We start from the raw sequence: 23,575 nt of genomic DNA, 5'->3' as shown, positions 1-23,575 counted from the left end.
GTCACTTTCTGAAAGCCATAGCCAGCCAGCCCGCTGACCCCCTTTGTGCTTTAATTAATGGTGACAGCTATCAATTCGAATTTCATCTGGGAATTTCCTTTTTTTTCTATCAGGATTAAAATGTAGAAATGTGGTGTAGAGGGGATTGTTCAGCCAGGGTATCTGCCAATCGGCAAACTACATACAGTACAGTATAACTTGGTACAGGGGCTCAGCAAAGGTAATAGAGTATTTTACAGAGAACTCTGTACTGGGATCTGAGAGACAGAACATTCAATACAGTATAGTATAGAGAATCCAGTACTGGGGAACAGAGAGCCAGCCACCTCAATGCAATATAGGGTAGAGAACTCAGTACTGTACTGGAGATATGAGAGCTAATTCAATACAATATAGACCATTTACAGTTCAAACAGTTTACAGTTTGGTCCTCATCATTAACATTCTGTGCATGTATACAGAGTGACGTGGTGTCCTGATTTTCAAAACTTGGCAGCGAGTCCATTCACTCACATCAGTTTTGCATTTAAGCTTAAAAGTTCTTCTCTGCTCTGTAGTTTAAACAAGTTACTAAGCTTTTGGCCTGAGCACAATCGTACTAGGGGGAGTCGGATCCTGCTCACTGTTTTGATGATACACTGCAGTAGTCGGAGGAGTTGGAGGTCCTTGGAGACTGTGAATGAGTGTCTGTGCCCAGCGGTCCTCTGAAAGATTACACTGTAAATCTTCTTCCCGACCTGCGTAACAAGGTTAGAACGGGGCTTCTTAGCTTCACAGCAGTGTTTTATAAAGCGCTGATGCACTGGGATCTTTTGGGAATAAACAGTTAAGTGGCTGATATTGAACAGTGCTGTCCAGGGGGAGCAGAAGTTTGGGGCCTATTAAAGTGGACAGGGCGCCCCTTTAATTGCAGAGCTCTTGGAAAGCGGCGCTTATTTCCTGCACAATTTCTGGAAACGCTGCCTCTCATAAGGCTGAGATCTCTCCTCATCTATTACTGGGTCTTCTCTGCTCTTTCAGCGCCGCTGCACTGTTTTTCATTTACTGGAATAATGAACCAGCTAACATCTTTTGACTTTGCCCTGTAGCGCGCTAAAAAATGCAACATTTGACAGCCCACTGGCCAGCTTTCCTGCTCTGACTGGTGACAGCTTGCTACAAAACTTTGTTACCTGTTTATTAAACTTGTTTAGCCAGGATATACCCTTGAGATAAAACCATCTAGTTTTAAAGGAGTACCTATAAGTACTGTAAAATATGAAATGTATGCATGCAAGAAATGTGTTAATTTTGCAAATCTGCAAACACAAAAGCTGCATAATTACTACATCAAGTTTATATACAGTATAAGTTTCCTTTATATACACAAACATTTGCTGCTGTAAATATGTCCCAAACAGGACATCCGCAAAATGAAGTTTTACAGCATGCATGCTAATACAAGCTATAAAAGTCTCAGCATTGAAACTTTATAACATTAGAGCAACTTAGACTGAATCTAAATGTTCTTGTAACAGTAGACCTAAAATTGAAGCATCTAGCGTTGCCCTTTAAATGCCAGCTATTTTTACCAACCAACAAGAGGCCTGTAATCCGTATGCAACAACATCAAAAATAATTCAGACAGTTCTGGTAACTTTTAATATCTGTAGTTGTATACAGTATAATATAGTTTGGTTCCTCTCTCAGTGCAGCCTTTCTTCCACCTGCATTGAGTGTCTCTGCTTCTTTCTTACTTGCTACTGTATACTGGATTTTTACTTGGTAGCATGTTTAAACTATAGGGATTCATTTCATTTAATTCCCCTTTTAACTTCACAACTGTGTCTCAAAGAAACCAACTCTTACATTTTAGTAATAAAACAATAGTGTAGTATATTTTCATGTATGCAGGCCCTTCACTAATTCACAAGTGGTTTAGTATAATTCAGATGGTAAGTGTTGTAACATTTAACTCCAATCCAGAGCTTTCGAGACTTTTTTGGCAAAAAGAGACATATTGACGACCAGTGAGTTCCTAAAGAGACTTACAAACTAAATCAGCAGCAAAAAACTGAACAAAAAAGACAGCTGACTTACATTTAGTTTACCAAACCCTAAATAGCTGACTAAATAGTAAAAAAAAGGTTAAATCTTACTACACTAAGACACATTTTCAGTGTGTTTGCGCTCCTTTAAACACAACACGGATGTTGTTGCGAAGTTCGTAGCTTGTTCCAGTATTCTTTTCAAACATCCTTATAAATGAGTAAGAGCTGTACTGTGGCTCTCACAAGCCATCGCTTGCCATGATCTCTCTTACTAATACACCTCAACTCCATTTGAACTCCACATGAGAGAAACTACAAACCAATCACTGAACTTTGACACATGATGTTTTCTTAACTATTATAAATGTGTAATGAAAGCTTTTCAGAGCTACCACATGTGCATTATTGTGATGGGACAGGCTTGGACATTCTTTAGCACAAGTTATTGAGATTATGTGAAGGCACCCTGTCTGTCCGTATGGCACATTTGCATTTGTAGGGTCTCCAATCCATCTGCCCGTCACACTCTGGTGAACACAATAACTGGCTTGAATTTGCACTCCTAGCCTCCTATAGATTTTTTCAGATGGAACTTGGTGGCGACATTTATTCGCACATGTTACATTTGCATACTGTGGTAATTTACTTCTTACATAATTCTTTGGAGTAAAGCGAGTCAGACCTGTACAGTGCATTGAAGCTGTTCATACTAAAACGGTATACAATTGACCATGCTCCCGGGAGCTGGGAATTATGTTTATGGGATAACAAGGCTAATTTCAGGAATGGGATATAAGCAAGGCATTGTGAACCGCCAGAAGAAAACCTAATTGAGTTAGAGTTAAGTGTACCGGCTAGCCTGTCTGTACCAGTTCCTTACATGCAAGCATGCCAAGCAGTTTAATTAACTCAGGAGTGAGCACAAGAGATTTCTCAGTCAGACCAACGAGAGAAGTACCTGGGATGCCTGGCTGGAGAATGCTGACATTCCTTTATCTATTCAGAGCGTCTTTAAAAAAAGAGAAGAAGAAAACGGTAAAAGAAAGCCCAAACAGCGGCCCCACCGTACTCGTCTGCCAGCCTGGCGTTCATGCGCTGCAGGACAGAGCGCTGTTTCAGTAGGAGCCGCATGACTCATGTTTTTCCAGACCAGCACGTCAATCTCAGAGCTAGCAGCCTGACTACCTCCCTCATTCCAGCTAGAAATGACAGGACCAGCCCTGGAAATGATTTTAAGTTGGGTGTTTACTACTGGGAAAATAATGTCTTCTGATTTAAAAAAAAAAAAAAAAAATAAGTTTTTCTTTCTTTTCTCTCTGTCTCTGTATCTCTTGTCTTATATTATGGAACACAACCGTCATACACGTCTGTAATTGGGCGTTTTGATCTGCTACATTTCAGACATCATACATTTCAAATGGTTTATTGTTGTAAAGTATTGTATAGCACCATCTGAGTGATTAAATTAGCTAAGAATAATGACACTGTTAAAGTGTTTGAGAGTTTACTATAAAAAGGAACTTGCTCTTTGGATACTGTTTGTAAATACCCTTTATTTCTAATGTAATCACTGAAAGAGCAGACGGGTTAGGGTTAGGGTACTGTGTTGAATTTACTCATGTGGTGTTCTGGCCTTTTTGTTATTTTTTGTTTTGATGTTTACATCCTGGCAACTTTTTACACATTCACCTTTAGTCACACATGTCCTTATCAAAGATCTTTAGAACATGTGTTTTGTATCTCTAATAACTGTTTATAAACAGTTAAAGTTATGTATTCAGTAGCAGTGTAAAGTTATGTATTCAGTATTCAGGAAGTCTTTTCCATATACACATTGTGCACATGTAGTCTCATCCACAGTGATGTTGTAGCACAAGTAACAGCACTCTGATGGAGTTATGATGGCTTTTTTGATTTGTTACAAAACATCCCAATAAGTTACATTTGAAACATTTAAAGATGTTCAATCCTGAAGTGTAAACGTGTTTGAAATTAAACAAAATCCTAAATCCCTAATTTAAAATTAAGCAAATTGAATCGCTTAAGTGGAATGTATTATTACTTGCCAGGCCGGGGCATCTTGGCGTCGTTTTGTCCCTGGCACTGCTGGCAAACTGACAGTCAGACGCCAGGACCCTGTCGGAGGCCTGTGTCTGCAAACAGGAGCCTCAACCACACCACCACCTCGGATTTCTGGGCTCTTCTCCAGGCTGGGAGCTCCCCAGTACACTAATGGAAGCCTTGTGTATACTCTTGTATAGATCAGTTTATTTATCGCATGTCCGTCTGTTTATACATACTGTCTATCACAGAGAGCAGGCCGCAGAGATGATTTTACAGTCTGTTTCCCCTAATAGATGTTGCTCAGACTGGTCTAGGGGTTTGTATTAATTGTGTGTGAATAAAAAATTTACTCTGGCTGAAGGCTATATCTTTGAAACCTGTCACCTGAATTTCATGAAAATGTGCAAGAACAGCAACATGTCGTGTTGAAAAACAGTTGTCTGTCTCAGCCCAAAGACTTGATTCAACCTGTATCCATGTCTGTATGTACAGTACACCCTACAGCTTACTTTTTGCCAGTATATTTTCGGAATTGCTTACCTAATTGTGACTTGCTATAAACAGTCTTTACCATTTCTGACTGGGGATTGGTTATGCTAAATAAAGCTATATCTAGGAAACAATACATGAAAACATCACCATATGAGTCAAGTGTTCAAAACCAGTACATTAAATTAAAAAAATAATATATATATATATATATATATATATATATATATATATATATATATATATATATATATATATATATAAATATAATTTGCCACTCAAAATAAAGCTTTACCAATTACCAGTTTGAGAAGGGAGAGAAACACTCTCCTGTGTACTTGTGTTATTTCAGACTCCATTCCTGCCTTCGTGTCCTTTGCATCTTTTTGATACAAATGTTTTTAATACCATTATATGAACGGATACGGTCATTTTTGCCGAATTCATTTCAAGCTGTGTTTGTTCGAATTATACTTGTCCCTGCAATAAGATTATTATAAAAAATATTCTGCCTGTATTACAATACTGAGAAAAGAGTGTTCCCCCCACTTGTGTTAAAGAATATGCTGTTGCTGAGGGGCTGACGGTCTGTTTCCTCTTGTTTTTACAGGATCTGCGAAAGCAGGCAGCTCCACTTCTGAAGAGCTTCCAAGCAGAGGTGAGTACCAGAGAGGATGTGTGTGTGTGTCAGTGTGTGTGTGTGTGTGTGTCAGTGTGGGCATGTAGTACTATAAAAGTGGGGACAAAATGTGAGAAAATGTCCCCACAAAGATAGTGAGGATGTCCCCACTTTGTAAAACACCTTTTTAAGAACTAAATACTCCCTGTGTGGAGTTTTGTCTGACTGGAGTTAGAAATAGTAAATAAAAATATAGTGAGAGTCAATGAGTCCCCACAAATAAAGGAATACAAACATGTGTGTGTATGTATATTATGTCTGCGTGGTCATGTAGACATAGTTAAGGTTTGAGAAGGTTCTGTTTAAAGTTGATTTTACAACCAGCTCAATATATATAATATATATATATATATATATATATATATATATATATATATATATATATATATATATATATATATATATATATAATATAATATATTAAATGGTTTAACTGCTTCATACATATTTTGCCACTGTTGAAAGCACTGTAAAACAAAGTGATAATATTGCTAAGGCAAGTAATTGATTTTAAAGCCTGGGTGTGCCCTCATTTTAAGTTCCTAAGGCTGTGAGTTGCAGCAGTGCAATGTTGAAATGTAGTTTTTCAACCCATAACGTGTAATTGAACTGTTCCTACTGTACCTGAACCATAGTTAATTCCATTCCTGGTAGTTTTATGGTGTTGTTATTCTTCTTGGGAGCGGGGGTGTGTATTGTGCTCCTGGGCTATCAACACACGACTCTTAGCTGATCCCATTTCAAGTGAAGACGAGCACAGTAAATATCACAGTGAGTCCGAGCCCTGCAATAATATGTGGTGGCTCATGATTGCCCCCGCCCCCCTCCCCTGGTTTGTTTGCCCTAGATTCGCTGTGTTCCTGTGTGGTGATCAACTGCCTGTGTTCCCAGATCACTCTTAATACTGTCCCCAGCAGGGCATTCAGTGAGGAAAGACATTATTTGTGTCCTTTTATTAAGCTTTCTAGCTTCCAGCCATGTTTAAATTGCATCCCTTAAAAAAAACCACCCAAGCTAAATCGGAACTGATGAGTGCTTCAGTCCCATAAAAGCCAAGTAAACAGGAATGTGCATTGCACCCAACAAGCTAGATCTTTAATTAATAGGGTCAAAGAGGATATTTTTAATCACTAAGCTTTACAATACACAGGAGGCTTTTGGCTGGAATTTTAAAAAGGATGCATTAAAAAAAATGTATCAGGCATTGTCTGAGATACTGACAAGGATGAGTAAGTGCAAGCCTCGTGACATTTTCCTTTCTGAAGCTGCCCTAGAATTCTAGGATCCCATGAAAAACATAATTGTAATATTAAATCACTATTAAAGTGTTTCTATTGATTTCTATCAAGCTACTTCATGTTTCAGTATTTTTCAATATTAAATTATTATTATTGTTTTGTTTGTTTACAGATGAGCTTATATTTATGTGTATGCGCAGTGCTATGTTTTTTTTTTGTATACTTTTGGTTTATCTGTCTTGTGCTTCATTTCTCTGAAACATAATCTTACACACCTGATTTAGCCTAAAACAAACGGGGACTTGACTGAAGTCTTTAACATCTTGAAAGGACTTGACAAACAACACAACACAGAAACCAGGGCCAGAGGACACTGTTGGAAATTAAGAGGAGACCGGCTTGGGTGGGATACAAAGAGTAGTGAGGGTGTGGAATGGGTCCTCTAGCCATGCTGTTGATGCTGATTCACTGGGATCCTTTAAGACAGAGTTTTGGGACATCAGCTTCTAGGAACTGGAGAAGCATTTATAGGCCGAATGGCTACCTCTCGTTTCATAAATGTTCTTATGCTGCTAAAGGCACGTGACGTCCTAATAATATGGGGTGTACAACATTTATATTTGACTTTCTGTGCAAACATTTGGAACGGTTGGCTAAAGTTTAAACTCTTACCTATTAACAGTATAAAGAGTGTTGATAACTGTGGTGTGTTGGAGTGCTGTGTTGGCACACCTGCAGGGTTCAGAAGCAGGCCTGGCCTGGTAATTGGAAACACACTCTGCTGTTCCCCGCCACTGCAGCTGCTCTCATGGCCTGTAGCACAGAGAGAGGATATAACCTTCCGTCACATAGGAAATGAACGGTCGAGAGGGAAGCCAAATTCAATTCCACTCAGATATCTAGCAGATAACTCCCCTGGTCTGAGGGGAGAGGGGAGACATGTGAGAGTGAGAGAAGGAGGGGGACTCAGCAGGTCATTAATCACTGCCTCTCTCTCTCTCTCTCTCTCTCTCTCTCTCTCTCTCTCTCTCTCTCTCTCATTCATTCACTCTGCTCTAGCTTACACACAGCTGCTCAGAGCCAGTCTGGACTGTGGCCAAAGCACCCTTTATTACCCAGAGCATAACTTGTGCTGTCCCTGGAATCTTCCACTAAACCCCCCTCATTCTCCACTTCCCAGATTTAGCTAAAGTTGTATATGAACATATTCTTGAATTCTCTTTGTGACTTACCCTTAAAGCAGTTTAACTGACCTGAGTAAGTCGGTGCCTGAGCCAGATATTCTGACTCCCAGTCCACAGCTCTAACCACAAAGCACACCTGCTCTTGGTCAGACAGTCAGTACGTTTACATGCACTTGGTATTCTGCATACTGCAGTATGCTACATTTGGTATGAATACATGGAATATATATTCTGCATATTGTGTTTGATGTGGAATATGTTGTTTCTCTCCAGTTCCCAATTTTTCACTGCAAATTTGGGTAGAAATCCCAAGAATTGGAGAATTGGGAGAATTCTACAAATATTCTGGATAACACTGGGATACACCACTTAGAAATTGAAGCATACTCCTATTCATAATATGGCCAATCATATACAGGATATTTCTATGGATTTTAGTACAATACTAATTTAAAATGCATGTAAAGATGCTGAGAGAGACAGTTCCACTTTAAATGAAAACATGAAGAAAGTTTAATTGGTGTTGAGAAACAGAATCTTTGTTTCCTTGCATCTCTGCTTGCTTAATCATTGCACTTGAAAGAAAGAAAGAAAGAAAGAACAACTTGCCTGTGTTGTCTGTGCTGCCTAATGCAAGAACTTGGGATAAATGACTAGAGCTCCCATTAAACAATGTGCAAAAGTAGCATTTTGCACACCCATTAACCTTTAAACGAATGGGTTTTAAACATACATTTAGGGTTCTGGTTACTGGTGCCTGCTTACAATTGGCCAATAGTGGGTAGCATAAAGGAAAGCTGTGGGAAAGCAATAAAACAGCAGTGAAATGGGCTGGAAAGATATCTGCATAGCACTTACCATTACCATTGTAAGTTTGATGCTCTGGCTGCACAGAATCACCCATCTTTTAGTGTATCTCTCTCTCTCTCTCTGTCTCTCCCCACCTCTTTCCTCCTTCTTTCCTTCCTGTGCCCTCGGTCTGTCTCACTTCTGCCATTTCACTCCTCATCCCCTCCCCCTTCAAGCCTCTAGTCGTCCCTAAGGATTTCTGTCAAAGGTCCCTAAAAGTCAGCACACAAGTTAGCACAAGCACCCTGTGAGAAGCCCTCTGGAGACATCCTTCAGTAACCCTGGTCTGCACGCCCCCCCAGCACAGCTTGCTTTTAAAACTCGGTTTGTTCTGAACCTTTTTAGGGGGACAAATATGCTCCATAAATACTTAATTCTTCCAGCGCTGTCATTACCCTTCACCTTAATAATAAGCACTAGTCTAAACACTCCATTCTCCGCTCTCCAGCACTGTCATTACCCTGCACCTTAATAATAATGAGATGCGCTTTAAGGTCGGCTGATTCTGGTCTTCTATCCCTCCCAAAGATTAAGACAAAAAGGAAAGGAGAAAGCTTTCACTTACAATGCTCTCAGATTATGGATATTAGAGATGCAGTTACTTAATATTTTTAAAACAAGATTAAAAACTCACTTTTTTTTAGACGAGCATTAGACTGTACACATGTGCCACTAACCCCTCCAGCTCATTCTGAGCATCTGTATAGGACCATGATCTATTGTGTGTGAATTGTCTAAGCTACTAAGTAGACCAAGTTCAAAATAAAAATAAAATTAAGATTAAAAACCCTAAATTCATTTAGTTTCAATTTTATAAAATAATCTTTTATTTGCATTGTACACCAATGTGTACAGTGCAGCAGCATGATTTTATTCTGTGTAACCAGTAGGCTAAAGTAAAAAGAAAGTGTGCTAGGTATTCATTTGATTTTACTACTGTACTGTATACTGTATAGGCATACTGTACAGATTTATATTTTTACATAATGTGATGTGTAGCCTACCCAAAACACATTAGTGTTATTTCAGTGCAATGATTTATATTTAAAATACATCGACAACTGTAAATGTATGTGTGTACGATTTTATTGTATTGTTTTTAAACCCGACACCTCCTTCTGTCAGACAAACATGTCCGGTTTAGCGAGGGGCTACTGTATGATTATGAAAAGCTTTTTAGGGGCGAAGGTTGGGGCCCCACTATAGAATCTGATGGGATTAAACTGGCTTTCATTTTTTATATATATAACAGTATTAAAATAGGTCAAATGAAGTCGGAACAGAATGCATTGTACAGATGACGTTTACATTTAACAAAAACAATGTTATTTTGATTCTTGCACCCTTGCATGTATAGACATTATCCTTCGGGCACCCTCTGCTGCAGCAAACCACAACTCAACTCCCGCTATTTATTTGAACAATGTCGCGCAGCACTCGCAATGTATGCTACAGATCTCACTAAGAAGAGCAACAAATATTTAAATTAGTATATTACGGCTCTTTTCATTAACACATATTTTCTCTTAGTACATACGACAAAATGTATACTTTGCGAATTGTTGCAATGAAAATATTTATATTCTTTTGTTGTTTTGGTTTATTTTACTATAACTTCTTCATGTTTGAGTTTTTTAATTGTCTTAATTCATTTCATTGTAATTTTTGTTTTTATTGACTTGTAAAGCGCGTTGAGATACTGTTGTCTTTAAAGGCTCTATATAAATAAATAAACTTACTTACTAAACACTCCAGCGCTGTCATTACCCAGCAACTTAATACTGAGCTCTAAAAGTAAAGAACAGAAGGGCTACACATAATTGGTCAGTTGCTGTTCTCTATATATAGGCAGGAAATCTCAAATAAGAAAAATAAGTGCAAATGGGATTTAACAAAAGAAGAATAATGCTGGCCTTCGAGCTTTAAGGGCACTAAAATAACCTGCCTGTCTTCTCAAGCGAATGTCTACAGTGGCTCACGAGTGTCTCATTTACTCAGACAAGGGCCTTTTTTTTTTTTTTTTTTTATTTATAAAAATGTCGTCGCCAATTATTTTACCCCGATTTTCACCCCAATTTAGCATGCCCAATTATTATCTGTATCCCCGGCTCACCGCTCGCAACCCCCCTGCCGACTCGGGAAACGGAGGCTGGAATACGCGTCCTCCGAAACGTGCTCCTGCCAAGCCGTCATTTTTCGCACTGCAGATCCACAGCAATGCCACCAGACCTATAGTGCCGGAGGACAACACAGATCTGGCGGCTCCGCTGCAGAGCCACAGGCGCCCTTTCGGCCACAGGGGTCGCTGATGCGCGGTGAGCCGTGGATTCCCCTGCCGACCTAAGCCCTCCCTACCCGGGCAGCGCTCAGCCAATTGTGCGCCGCCCCCTAGGAACTCCCGGTCACAGTCAGCTGTGACATAGCCTGGATTCGAACCTGCGATCTCCAGGCTATAGGGCACATCCTGCACTCCGCGCGGAGTGCATTTACTGGATGCGCCACTCGGAGCCAGACAAGGGCCTCTTAACTCGTGTAATTCCTTCCTTCATTAGAAGTCAGTAGTACAAGTTTACGTACTGCAGTTGTATAACTTCAAAATAAACAGTGATTGTGTGAGTTGTTTATGCCTTATCCAGTTATATTAAGAACATTAACCGTAGCTGGGGATGAATAGAGGAGCACTGGCGTCATCCCACGAATGAGGATGGGTTATATCAGGCCATTCTCATGACTGGAATAAACACAAACTACATGTGCATGTACAAGTTCTTCACACTGTGGCGTTTTATATGAAAAAGTTATTCAATACTAGATCTTTCATATCCTGTGCGTAATAAGAGAGACCCAATGCATAGACGCTTAACGTTGTTTTAATGCTTTTATACTGAACATTAGCTGGGCTTTAAATTGTGTCAGAAGTTTTCAGCCACATGTTTTCTATTGAAATGATTCTATATTCACTACCACTACAGGTACCCTTTAAGTTGGCAAAAATTGTAACTGGTTTTTAACAGCTTGCCAGTTAGTATTGTAAAAAGGTAATCTAACAAAGCCAGTGCCCACACACTCTCCCATCCAGCTCTTTTTTTAAGGCTGTCTTGTAAGTCAATTGATTGATTTTGAAATGCATTCATGTAAGTAACTACACATCTGTTGGTATTATCTGGCTGTGCTGTCCCTGTGTTCGAGGACAGTTAAGATCAGTATTCATGTTGTTGGCACCGATGTCAATTTGCAGCACTTGGCCTTGAATGCGTCCTCTCAGTTTAAAGACTGCGTGTTTTCTAAGCTCAAGGAGAACTGTATGGCTCTTTTACTTAATTATCTCCTGCAAGCCTCCTAAAATTGAAAATGTAATAAATATTATGCAGCGGGTGTAAATATCAGAATCCACAATGAAAGCCAAGAGAATGTTGAGTACTAAACTGTGCTGAAACAGTGCATTATTTCACCAGTCCAACACTTTTCAATGTTTATACCGTTAGGTTTGCAGAGTAAAATACAGTAAAGCGTTGATTTTCAAAGCTTCAGTGGTTTTAAAAATGGTCTTCTAAGGCCACCTTAAAGCTACTTCGTCACCACATTGCGGACAGAATGATTTTGTGGCTGGTCTCCAAGAGTGTCCACGCGCCAGAGGGTGTAACACCCTGCTTTTAAAAAGTCTGCAAAGCCTGTAATCCTGCGGTCCCAGAATGGCAGAAAATCCCCTTTGAAATCACAGTGCACTTCAGGTCAGCTACAGTAGGGTTTCCATCCATCTCTGTTCGTGGAAGTTCCTCTTTTATATATATATATATAAACAAATATGCACACTTACCTGTGCATATGGACTGACCTTTGCACAGTAAGACCTCTGCTGAAAATGATTTAAACAGCCAGGCTACTTCATTAGGACATGTCTTCCTGAGTGGCATTGGCATCACCCTGGCATGGGGCATGTTCTCTTGGTCTACCCCGAGTCCCTGGACAAATGCTGGTTTACACAGAAGCGTCAGTGCGGATCGAGTCCACCCTGCAATGTTGTACTTGTACCGTGATGGCGATGGCTACTTTCAAGACCATAGTGCAGCCTTCCGCCAAGCCGCAATTTCTGTGAATGGATTGAGGAGCATGACCAGGACTTTTAGTACGACTACATATCTAGAGAACCATCATTTTATGTGCATGTTTCTGACTTGCTGGTTGGATTTCATTAAACCTCATTAAACCCAGATAGGGAAGGCCAGGACTGGAGTGTTCCCTGCTTCACCTTGGATATTCTTCACAGTACCCCCTGATCACCTCGGATATTCTTCACAGTACCCCCTGATCACCTTGGATATTCTTCACAGTAACCCCCCTGATCACCTTGGATATTCTGCACAGTACCCCCTGATTACCTTGCATATTCTTCACAGTACCCCCTGATCACCTTGGATATTCTTCACAGTACCCCCTGATCACCTTGGATATTCTTCACAGTACCCCCTGATCACCTTGGATATTCTTCACAGTACCCCCTGATCACCTTGGATATTCTTCACAGTACCCCCTGATCACCTTGGATATTCTTCACAGTACCCCCCTGATCACCTTGGATATTCTTCACAGTACCCCCCTGATCACCTTGGATATTCTTCACAGTACCCCCTGATCACCTTGGATATTCTTCACAGTACCCCTCCTGATCACCTTGGATATTCTTCACAGTACCCCTTGATCACCTTGGATATTCTTCACAGTACCCCTCCTGATCACCTTGGATATTCTTCACAGTACCCCTTGATCACCTTGGATATTCTTCACAGTAACCCCCCTGATCACCTTGGATATTCTTCACAGTACCCCCTGATCACCTTGGATATTCTTCACAGTACCCCTCCTGATCACCTTGGATATTCTTCACAGTACCCCTTGATCACCTTGGATATTCTTCACAGTACCCCTCCTGATCACCTTGGATATTCTTCACAGTACCCCTTGATCACCTTGGATATTCTTCACAGTACCCCCCTGATTACCTCAGATATTCTTCACAGTACCCACCTGATCACCTTGGATGTTCTTCACAGTACCCCCTGATCCTACTGGGAAGGATAGTGCTGATAAGTTTGATTTTCTATTTTGAAATAGAAAATTCTCGTTCGATAAATGGGTACCCGTAATACAGTGTAATGTGTCCTTCTGTCATTTGTGGGATTTATTACGCCTTTTCATTTGTAGTATTTTATCCAGTTAAAAAAGGTTTAAGCTGGCCTCCTTTTCTCACTTGCACAGAGAAGGAGGAAGTAAAGTGAAATTTGTTTTTTTACACTCATAATCAGTAAAATATTGGAAGTGCGTTTTATTTTTTTTTATTTTGATTGTACTTCCATTTATAAGACTTGGCAATTTGTAACATTAGAAATAGCTCTTTCTTTAGCCCCGAATCGTCAACTAATTGAATATCAAAGTTACTGTTGACCTCAGAAACTGGTAGCCGACTAATCTCATGATTGTAAAGTAATTGGGAGGCGCTCTGTACCAGAAGACAGAAGAGCAGTTTAGGATGCAATCCATGAACATATAAATTACACTTTAAACATTAATAAATAGTTTTAAAAAATCCAAGTAGTTTTAAAATTTAGTGCATTTACAAACAGAGCCCCTGACATGATTATATACACGATTTATTCATATTTCTTTTAAAGTGGCCAGTAGCCAACCTGTTCAACTATTTTTACCTTCACTGCTCAACTCAAATTAGTAGTCTTTCTACCCCTAGTCAGGCTAATAACTTACAAAAGCATTTTCAGGTGAAGTTGTGTTAAACACATTTTAAAAGGGATTGGGATAGGAGTCCGATTGTACTGTTTCAGAAGTCCTGTGTATGCTTCAATTTGCCCTTAACCATATCTCTTTCTTTCTAGACTGTAACCTGCCCCGTGGCTCATAACCTTTCAAAATGCAAATTTCATTAAAGGACAAGAACCTTATTTTTGGCTGAATTTTTAAAGAATATATCATATGCTCAGACTGTGAGGAAAATTGGCTTTTGCTAGATTTTTCCAGATGTTTTTGTTTCAGAACACATCTGAAAATATTTATTTTCCTTCCCATAGGATTGAAAAGACTTGACTCTTTACAGTGGCAACTACATTACACCATAAATCACGCATAATGAGGATTGGGTTGAAATCAGATTATATTTTTGAGTATGATATAGAATATATCATTTTTTCCTCAAGAAAACCGTATTTAGATCTACCTTTTTTTTATTTTCCTCTTAAATATATGTTATAGTAGTGATGGGCGCCAATTTCGATGTTTTGATAAGATATTGTTCAATGTCGATAATAATTTCCATATTGCGATATTGTGAGATTTTAAATTTTTTGCTTCATCAATAACTTATTTGACAAAACTTGAGAGCTTTTGGTGGAATAAACATGGCGTACCGGCTAAGCTAAACATTGAGAATCTTGAAGTTTCAGCAATAATATCAATTTGAATTGCTGTAATGGATTTATTTATAAATAGAAGTACTGATTCATTATTCAGCATAGCGAAACCGGGAATATCACCCATCAAATACACTCTCAAATCGCTTCAACTCATGCGTTACAGTTTTGGATTAAGTTTGATGTTGATGCAGCTGTGGAATAGTTTTACTGCTGCATCCTGGTACATTTGCTGTAGATCATGTGGTCTGGTTGAACTGAAATACCCAGGTACCAGGAAGCAGCAGCACCTTTTCAACTATAGCGTTGTCTTCGATATACAAACAAAGACCCAAGCAGGAATAGAATGGTTGTGCTAATAAGAGGTGGATTTTAAAATAACGCTCCTTTAAGTTTACAGAGGTTTGTCACATATCAAACTATGTAAACAAGAAAGAAATGGTTAAATAAATGATGAGTAAATGCTTTGTGAAATGAGGAGCCCACTCACTCAGCCGCAGAGACCTGGACTAACTCCCTCTTGTTTGTCTTTTTAGATTGACGCGTTGAGTAAAAGAAGTAAAGAAGCAGAGGCAGCCTTCTTGAACGTGTACAAAAGATTAATCGATGTCCCTGGTAAGACTCTGTCCTCTCTCAGCTCTCAGTAACGCTGGCCTGTGTGTTTCAGTTGGGTACAGCTTGTTCACTATGACCTGATTCCTGTGCACTGGTGTCAGCTTTAACACTTATTACTTATTACAACAAATTTGACAACATAAAGTCAAGTCCCTTTATTTTTACAGAAAATTCTCAACTCTAAAGCTATAGGTCTTTTTTTTTTCAGAAATTTGTTTACTGAAAATGACTGATATACCCAAAAATCCCTGACTTCACATGTGGCAGATATATTTCTGTCAGCAATGCATTGGTAATGACTGCACTATTTTAATCATACAGCTGAACGGCAACGGCTTGTCAGAAGCAGAAGAGCTGCTCTCACGTCCTTCCCCCAAAATAATCCCCGGAAAACTGCGAAATCATTCATTTACACGAATTTGCAATAACTATTATTAAAATCCCAAGACATTCAAAATAAAATAAAAACCAAAAATAAAGGGCCTTAGATACACTGTGCCCTGGAGCGGTTCTCATTTCTGGTTCAACTTGAAAGTGTTGCAGTTACTGGAAATAAGTCAAACAGTATAGCCTAAGTTAATGGGTTGTGTGTAAGGGTGTCTTACTGTTCTAAGAGATGTCATCTGGTGCACTTTGGGCGACACATTAGCGTCTTATAAAACCCAGAATGAAGAGTGTGCTAAAGAACAACTATTTAACATGCTTTTTGACTTCATGTTCTACATAGGTCCCAAGTTTTCCTCGAGAAAATAATTAATCTGACCTAAATAATCTTACACAGACGTTTTATTTTGCGGGTTGTGCAGTGAGTATCGCGGGTCTTCAGGTTTTAATGTGATTTGTAATGAAACATATACTGTATACTACAATGCATTGCAGTAGAAAAGGGTGCTGCAGATATTAATGGCTTAATTAGCATGCATATATAGACATCGTTAACGTCTTCTGTCTGTGTGTGTAGATATGTAGGTGTGTTCTGTATGTCACAATTGTATTACTTCATGCACACACTGCTCGTTCGTGATATTGTATTTACAGCTGTAGTGAGTATTACATGTCTCTGACAAAGTTGTTTGTATAACAATTGTGAGTGAAAGCTGAATAGGGCCCTATATTTAATAGTAAATTATCTGTAACGCCAGACTGATACATTCAAAAAGTATTACAACACTGAATCAAGGAATTAGCCACAATGTTTGTCTACATTAATTCACAGTATAGAAATCGAAAAGGTAAGTATACATTTACTCTTTTGCCGCGGAACACTAACCAAATCATTGGAAATCATTTAGAATTACAAAGAATGCATAGGGATGTATTTTTATTTGACAATACTTGGGGTTTCATTTTGTTAATCTACTGTTCAGTTGCTGTTCCAAATGTATGCAAATGTTTGCTATTTCTGGAATACAAAATCCCTTTTATTGTGCTGAGAATCTTTTCACTCTTATCTAGTTTATTTACCTTAATTCAATATGCAGATATTTGCAATACAGTACTTCAGATAAGCTGCTGCATCTCTGTACCTTTGCTGTAGATCACATGGTTTGATTGTGGTTTGAACTGTAGGTCTTGAAGAGATGCCAAGAAGCAGCAGCAACTTTCCATCTATAGTGTCCTCTTATCTGCATATTCCAAAAGAAGTAGAAAATGCCAGCAAAGAGCCAAGAGATCTTCAACACATGAAAATGTGATTAATATTGACAGTGCAAATAAGAAGATTTTAAATCCTTGGTTAGCAGTCCTTTTTAAGCAGTTTTCACAGTGGGTGGATCCTGCTGCCCGTGGAACTCCGCTCCTGATTTTCACTGCCTCCCTGCAGTTGAACAGCAGACAGCAGGCCTGTTTGAGCTGGCCTGCCTGGGGAACCACTTAGTGCATCAGTAAATTATGGCTGTTGCGGTTAGGAGTCCCCAGCCCTGCTATAGTAGAGGGAAAGTCAGTCTACAACATGCTGTTACACAGAATGCAGAAGCCTTGCCGAGGCAGAGGAACGGCACCTAGAGACTTTTCTACCATGTGCTCTGACGTTTCTCTGCTGCTGTGTTATTGTGTGAGTGCGAGACTTGGTTGTCTCCGCGATTTCCCACATTCTCGGGAGAATTCCAGGAGCGCTGGGAACACAGACTTATCCATCCTGCTCCACTCAGTAACCTCTCCGCTGCTGCCCTGGCAGTGTGCAAGACGCAGGGTCAGCCAGCTTTTTGCTGGGGCTATATGCTCAGTCTTTTGGTTTTAACTGTTAAGGACACACTACTTCCCTCTGTGTTCCAGTTTTAACCTCTAGGCTACACTGCTAACCTCCCTCACAGTCCCTCTGCTCTAACCATTTGACCACACTGCCTCCCTTATAGTGACTTGGCTCTAACCGCTGGGCCACACTGCCCTCTTCCTCGTCCTTTAGATCAAAACACTAGTCTCTCAGCTGTAACCATTAGGGCACACTGCCTCCCTCTCAATTCCTTAGCTCTAACACGGCTTACCTCCCAGTCCTTTATCTCAAACCACTAGGCCACACTGTCCTCTTCCTAGTCCTTTAGATCAAACCACTAGGCCACACTGCTTAACTCCCAGTACCTCAGCTCTAACCACTGGGCCAGGCTTGTCTCCCATGCTACCCATCATTGTTATAGTCTTTCTTAAGTTTCCCAAACTGTATTTCAGCCTGTATGATAAATATAACCACATATCAAGAGGCTTGTTAAGTTGTGTTTCCACTGCACTGTATTACTCAAATGCACTCTCAAACCCAGGTGTGTTGCCTGTCTCTGAAATAGTTTAATATGTCTCCCTGTTCCTGTCTGTCTCTCACTTTCCATCTCTCTCCCATTCTCTTTTCCCCTTACATGCTCTCTGCCCTCCCCTCCCTCTCTCCACCCCCCTCCCCCTCATATCTCTGTCTCTCCCTCCTCTCTCTTTTCCCGCTGGGGTTCTCTGGGCTAATGTAATCATATGATTACATAATTAACCCAGCTGTCTCATTAAAGAAAATCAACTGGAATTGGGGCATAATTAGTCATACGGCAATTTGCATACTGATGATGAGCGCTGATGAAAAGGTTTGTCAAGCTGGCAGGGGTCTGTAGCGAGACCACCCCTGTGAACACACACACACACATACGTGCGTGCACACACACACACTGGTCACTACTGTATCTCCAAGTACAGGACCAGAGAAACCAGTGTACATAAAGATGAGTTACCAAGTAACGTTATTTAAATATATATTCAAATGCATTCAGTCTTGACTGAATCCTACATTTCCCTCCATGACTAACAGTACTTGGTTGATAAATGACGTATTGAGTCCTATACAAGGTTAATGCCTAATGCGTGCAGAACCAGTGAATGATTCATTCTTTTAATGGGAATGAGTTTGGAAAAGCAGAATTTGGGTCCTGAATTTACTTCTGGGAATTTTAAAAGATTCTTTGGCTGTCTCGGGGCAATAACTGCTTTTTGACTCATGTTTTCAGTGTCTCTGCGTTTCTTTATGTGACCTCTTTAAGTGGAATGCAGGGACACGCCAGAAGTGCTGCAATGAAATACCTTCATTAGCTTAAAAAAAATCCCATTCAAAACAGGAAAATGTGATCCCTACAGAATAACAGTTAATGATATTAGGTAATATTTACTGGAATCATTTTGTTATGTACTTGAACAGTTGGATAAAACTGGAGCCGGATACAACATTCCAGTTACAGTAAAGTCTGGAAACCATTTCAAAATTAATGTATACTAAAGCATGGTGAAAAAGTGTTTTAAAGCCTTGGTTGTTGCACAGTTAAGGGGTTAAAAACGACACCTTGAACATCTGGAAAGGAAGTCATTTTCTCAATGGAGCCCTGTTTCTCTCTCTCTCTCTCTCTCTCTCTCTCGCTCTCACTCTCTCTCTCGCTCTCGCTCTCTCTCTCTCTCTCTCTCTCTTTCGCTGTCTCTGTAAGGATTATTGTAGGGCTTGAGGTTTGGCAAGTGGAAACTCATTGTTGAAGTTCCCCTGGCCCAGACACGCACTGATCGCTATCTTGCTCGTTCGGTAATTAGTTGTTTCTTAAATACAGTAATAAACGTTGAGCCTGGGAGGTGCTTCAGACATCCTCTCGCGGTCCCAAAACAATACTTAGCTGCTGTAGGCGCTCAGTCTCCTTGCTGGCTCGCCTGATGTCTGAACAGAGCTCTCTTAATATGCTGGTCAGGCTTGCCAAGCGTTCACTGCGTCCCCCTAACCTTCAGTTAGGCACCAGTTGACTTTGAAAGTTAAAAGGGACATCATAACAACCTGGGGTTTCTGGAGGAGAACAGCTAATGTGTTTCAATTCCGATGTAAATACTGAGAAACAGGAATTACCAACTCAATTAACTGGTCACCAAAGAGTATTGCTGTCTGCTTTAAAAAGGTTTTCAAATAAAACTAAGATGGGAATGTTGCCTACAAGCGACGCAAATGAAATACTGGGATGTTTAACTTGAAATGGAATTAGGGTATATTTGCAGAACTTGTCTATTGCCACATTCATATTTTTTCCATGTGTATTGAATCCTATGCTGATCCATGTGTACAGGTTTGTCATTTTTCCTACTTTGCATCTGTTTTCCTACTTCACATTTTTTCCTATTTAAACGTCTTCTTCTTTATGTTGTTCATCATTATGAGATGCAATAAATATTAAAAGATATTGTTTATGGCAATTAATATTGAGCGGAGCCCACAGCATTATTGTATCCCTTTATGACCCAAACAAACTTTATCCTTCCATTTTACAATACCCTAGAGCACAGGTACCAGTTTGCAGTAGTTATCAGTAGCTGAAATAGTGCAGTACAGATTTTTGTTATTTCTTGACACCACAGGGAGTGTGTTGAAATGGAGCTAAATTCTTTAGATCAAATGGTCTGAAACTGCAGGCCTGATTTGCTGAGCTTTAACTCCTGCAGCAAGCTGCCTTGACAAAAACAACAACAAAAAAAAAACTGTTAATTACGTAGAACAAAAACTGCTAGGAATGTTAAGCAAACTTCAGACGCTGAAATGAAATCTGAGGTAAAGCTAAATCAGACATACTGAGGGTTTGGGTAATGTCTTCTTCAGTATGTAGGTAGCTGTCATTGGCTAGAAGGCACAGGGCGGTGCATAGGCTATCCTGCCAAAAGTGAGAGAATTATCTTTGAGCAACACCAAACTACTCCAATAAAATCCCTGCATGTGGCTCCCTCAAGTGAAATAATCCAGTCACTGTTCCTCTGTTTCCATCGTCTAGTGCAGCAAGCATACAGGAGGAGCACAATAGAGCCATTATCCCAGCGCAGACTGAGGGTGGTCTGAGAGTGTGGGGTGGGAATGTGATGAGTGCGCTCCCTCTCTGTCTCTCTCTCCCTCTCTCCCTCTCTCTCTGAGGTCTGAGAGTGTGGGGAGGGAATGTGACGGGTGCTCTCCCTCTCTGTCTCTCTCTCCCTCTCTCTCTGAGGTCTGAGAGTGTGGGGTGGGAATGTGATGGGTGCTCTGTCTCTCTCTGAGGTCTGAGCGTGTGGGGTGGGAATGTGATGGGTGCTCTCCCTCTCTGTCTCTCCCTCTCTCTCTGAGGTCTGAGAGTGTGGGGTGGGAATGTGATGGGTGCTCTCCCTCTCTGTCTCTCTGTCTCTCTCTGAGGTCTGAGAGTGTGGGGTGGGAATGTGATGGGTGCTCTACCTCTCTGTCTCTCTGTCTCTCTCTGAGGTCTGAGAGTGTGGGGTGGGAATGTGATGGGTGCTCTCCCTCTCTGTCTCTCCCTCTCTCTCTGAGGTCTGAGAGTGTGGGGAGGGAATGTGACGGGTGCTCTTCCTCTCTGTCTCTCTCTCCCTGAGGTCTGAGAGTGTGGGGTGGGAATGTGATGGGTGCTCTCCCTCTCTGTCTCTCTCTGAGGTCTGAGAGTGTGGGGAGGGAATGTGACGGGTGCTCTTCCTCTCTGTCTCTCTCTCCCTCTCTCTCTGAGGTCTGAGAGTGTGGGGAGGGAATGTGATGGGTGCTCTCCCTCTCTGTCTCTCCCTCTCTCTCTGAGGTCTGAGAGTGTGGGGTGGGAATGTGATGGGTGCTCTCCCTTTCTGTCTCTCTCTGAGGTCTGAGAGTGTGGGGTGGGAATGTGACGGGTGCTCTCCCTCTCTGTCTCTCTGTCTCTCTCTGAGGTCTGAGAGTGTGGGGTGGGAATGTGATGGGTGCTCTCCCTCTCTGTCTCTCCCTCTCTCTGAGGTCTGAGAGTGTGGGGTGGGAATGTGATGGATGCTCTCCCTCTCTGTCTCTCTCTGAGGTCTGAGAGTGTGGGGAGGGAATGTGATGGGTGCTCTCCCTCTCTGTCTCTCTGTCTTTCTCTGAGGTCTGAGAGTGTGGGGAGGGAATGTGATGGGTGCTCTCCCTCTCTGTCTCTCTGTCTTTCTCTGAGGTCTGAGAGTGTGGGGTGGGAATGTGATGGGTGCTCTCCCTCTCTGTCTCTCCCTCTCTCTCTGAGGTCTGAGAGTGTGTGGTGGGAATGTGATGGGTGCTCTCCCTCTCTGTCTCTCCCTCTCTCTCTGCGGTCTGAGAGTGTGGGGTGGGAATGTGATGGGTGCTCTCCCTTTCTGTCTCTCTCTGAGGTCTGAGAGTGTGGGGTGGGAATGTGACGGGTGCTCTCCCTCTCTGTCTCTCTGTCTCTCTCTGAGGTCTGAGAGTGTGGGGAGGGAATGTGATGGGTGCTCTCCCTCTCTGTCTCTCCCTCTCTCTCTGAGGTCTGAGAGTGTGGGGTGGGAATGTGATGGGTGCTCTCCCTCTCTTTCTCTCCCTCTCTCTCTGAGGTCTGAGAGTGTGGGGTGGGAATGTGATGGGTGCTCTCCCTCTCTGTCTCTCCCTCTCTCTCTGAGGTCTGAGAGTTTGGGGTGGGAATGTGATGGGTGCTCTCCCTCTCTGTCTCTCTGTCTCTGAGGTCTGAGTGTGGGGTGGGAATGTGATGGGTGCTCTCCCTCTCTGTCTCTCCCTCTCTCTCTGAGGTCTGAGAGTGTGGGGAGGGAATGTGACGGGTGCTCTCCCTCTCTGTCTCTCTCTCCCTCTCTCTCTGAGGTCTGAGAGTGTGGGGTGGGAATGTGATGGGTGCTCTCCCTCTCTGTCTCTCTGTCTCTCTCTGAGGTCTGAGTGTGAGGTGGGAATGTGATGGGTGCTCTCCCTCTCTGTCTCTCTGTCTCTCTCTGAGGTCTGAGAGTGTGGGGAGGGAATGTGACGGGTGCTCTTCCTCTCTGTCTCTCTCTCCCTCTCTCTCTGAGGTCTGAGAGTGTGGGGTGGGAATGTGATGGGTGCTCTCCCTCTCTGTCTCTCCCTCTCTCTCTGAGGGCTCGTATTCATCCACTGGGGGCTTCTAGTATGTAATGAACATGATTTATATACAGTGGCATGATACATTATTCACAGTGTTTTAATATTCATAGTTTTATACAGCATATTTTAGTTCAATTGTGTAAAACAACAAATGTTCCTCTCTTAATCTGTAGCCTTCAATCCACACTAAGAACTTATCCCAACTTCTTGCTTTCTTCAAGCAGTAGCAGTAGAAGTTAATGTGTCGTGGGTTATTATTAAAATAATGTGTAGCTTTAAATGTGTTAAGGTGTTTCATTTTCCTTATATCATTTTCATTGCCCATAGATAATAATGGAAATGCATTAAACCTTCAAATTAAATGTCTTTTTCAAAAACAGGCTGTTATTTGCACTTCTTTATATAAAATATCAACACAAAAACTTGAAAAAAAACTGCCATGGATTGTATAAACCGTAGCAAAACACCTCTATTAAGTATTTTTAATTTTATTTACCTTAATTTAGTTTAGTAATGAAGATCAAGTAGACAAACGGTGTTGCTAGTGCCTTCATTTTTGAAGTTTGAATTATTAATATACACTTTTTACATTATTTTTCATTGAAGATGTGCTGTTATGATTAAATGTTAAACGGCTAATTGTTTTTTGTCAGTGTGGGATCAAACAAAATAAATGTTTGTAACCCAAGAACA

The 23,575-nt window shown here is 41.0% G+C and overlaps 1 protein-coding gene across 6 annotated transcripts in view; it reads left to right on the top strand.

The window, feature by feature from the left end:
* The window catches only part of LOC117430557 (protein CASP-like), a 171,568-nt gene that overhangs the window by 59,550 nt on the left and 88,443 nt on the right, over positions 1–23,575 (top strand). For all 6 annotated transcript variants that reach the window (XM_059000864.1, XM_059000861.1, XM_059000860.1 and 3 more), the window contains exons 3-4: positions 5,194–5,241; positions 15,489–15,567. In XM_059000864.1, the coding sequence (XP_058856847.1) occupies positions 5,194–5,241; positions 15,489–15,567 (127 nt within the window). The remainder of the gene's footprint in view (positions 1–5,193; positions 5,242–15,488; positions 15,568–23,575) is intronic.

The sequence above is a fragment of the Acipenser ruthenus genome, chromosome 26 (genome assembly GCF_902713425.1).
Source record: "Acipenser ruthenus chromosome 26, fAciRut3.2 maternal haplotype, whole genome shotgun sequence".
NCBI classification, from domain to species: domain Eukaryota; kingdom Metazoa; phylum Chordata; class Actinopteri; order Acipenseriformes; family Acipenseridae; genus Acipenser; species Acipenser ruthenus.
The sequence above is the reverse complement of the archived record's forward strand: the minus strand, read 5'-3'. Positions and strand labels throughout refer to the sequence as shown.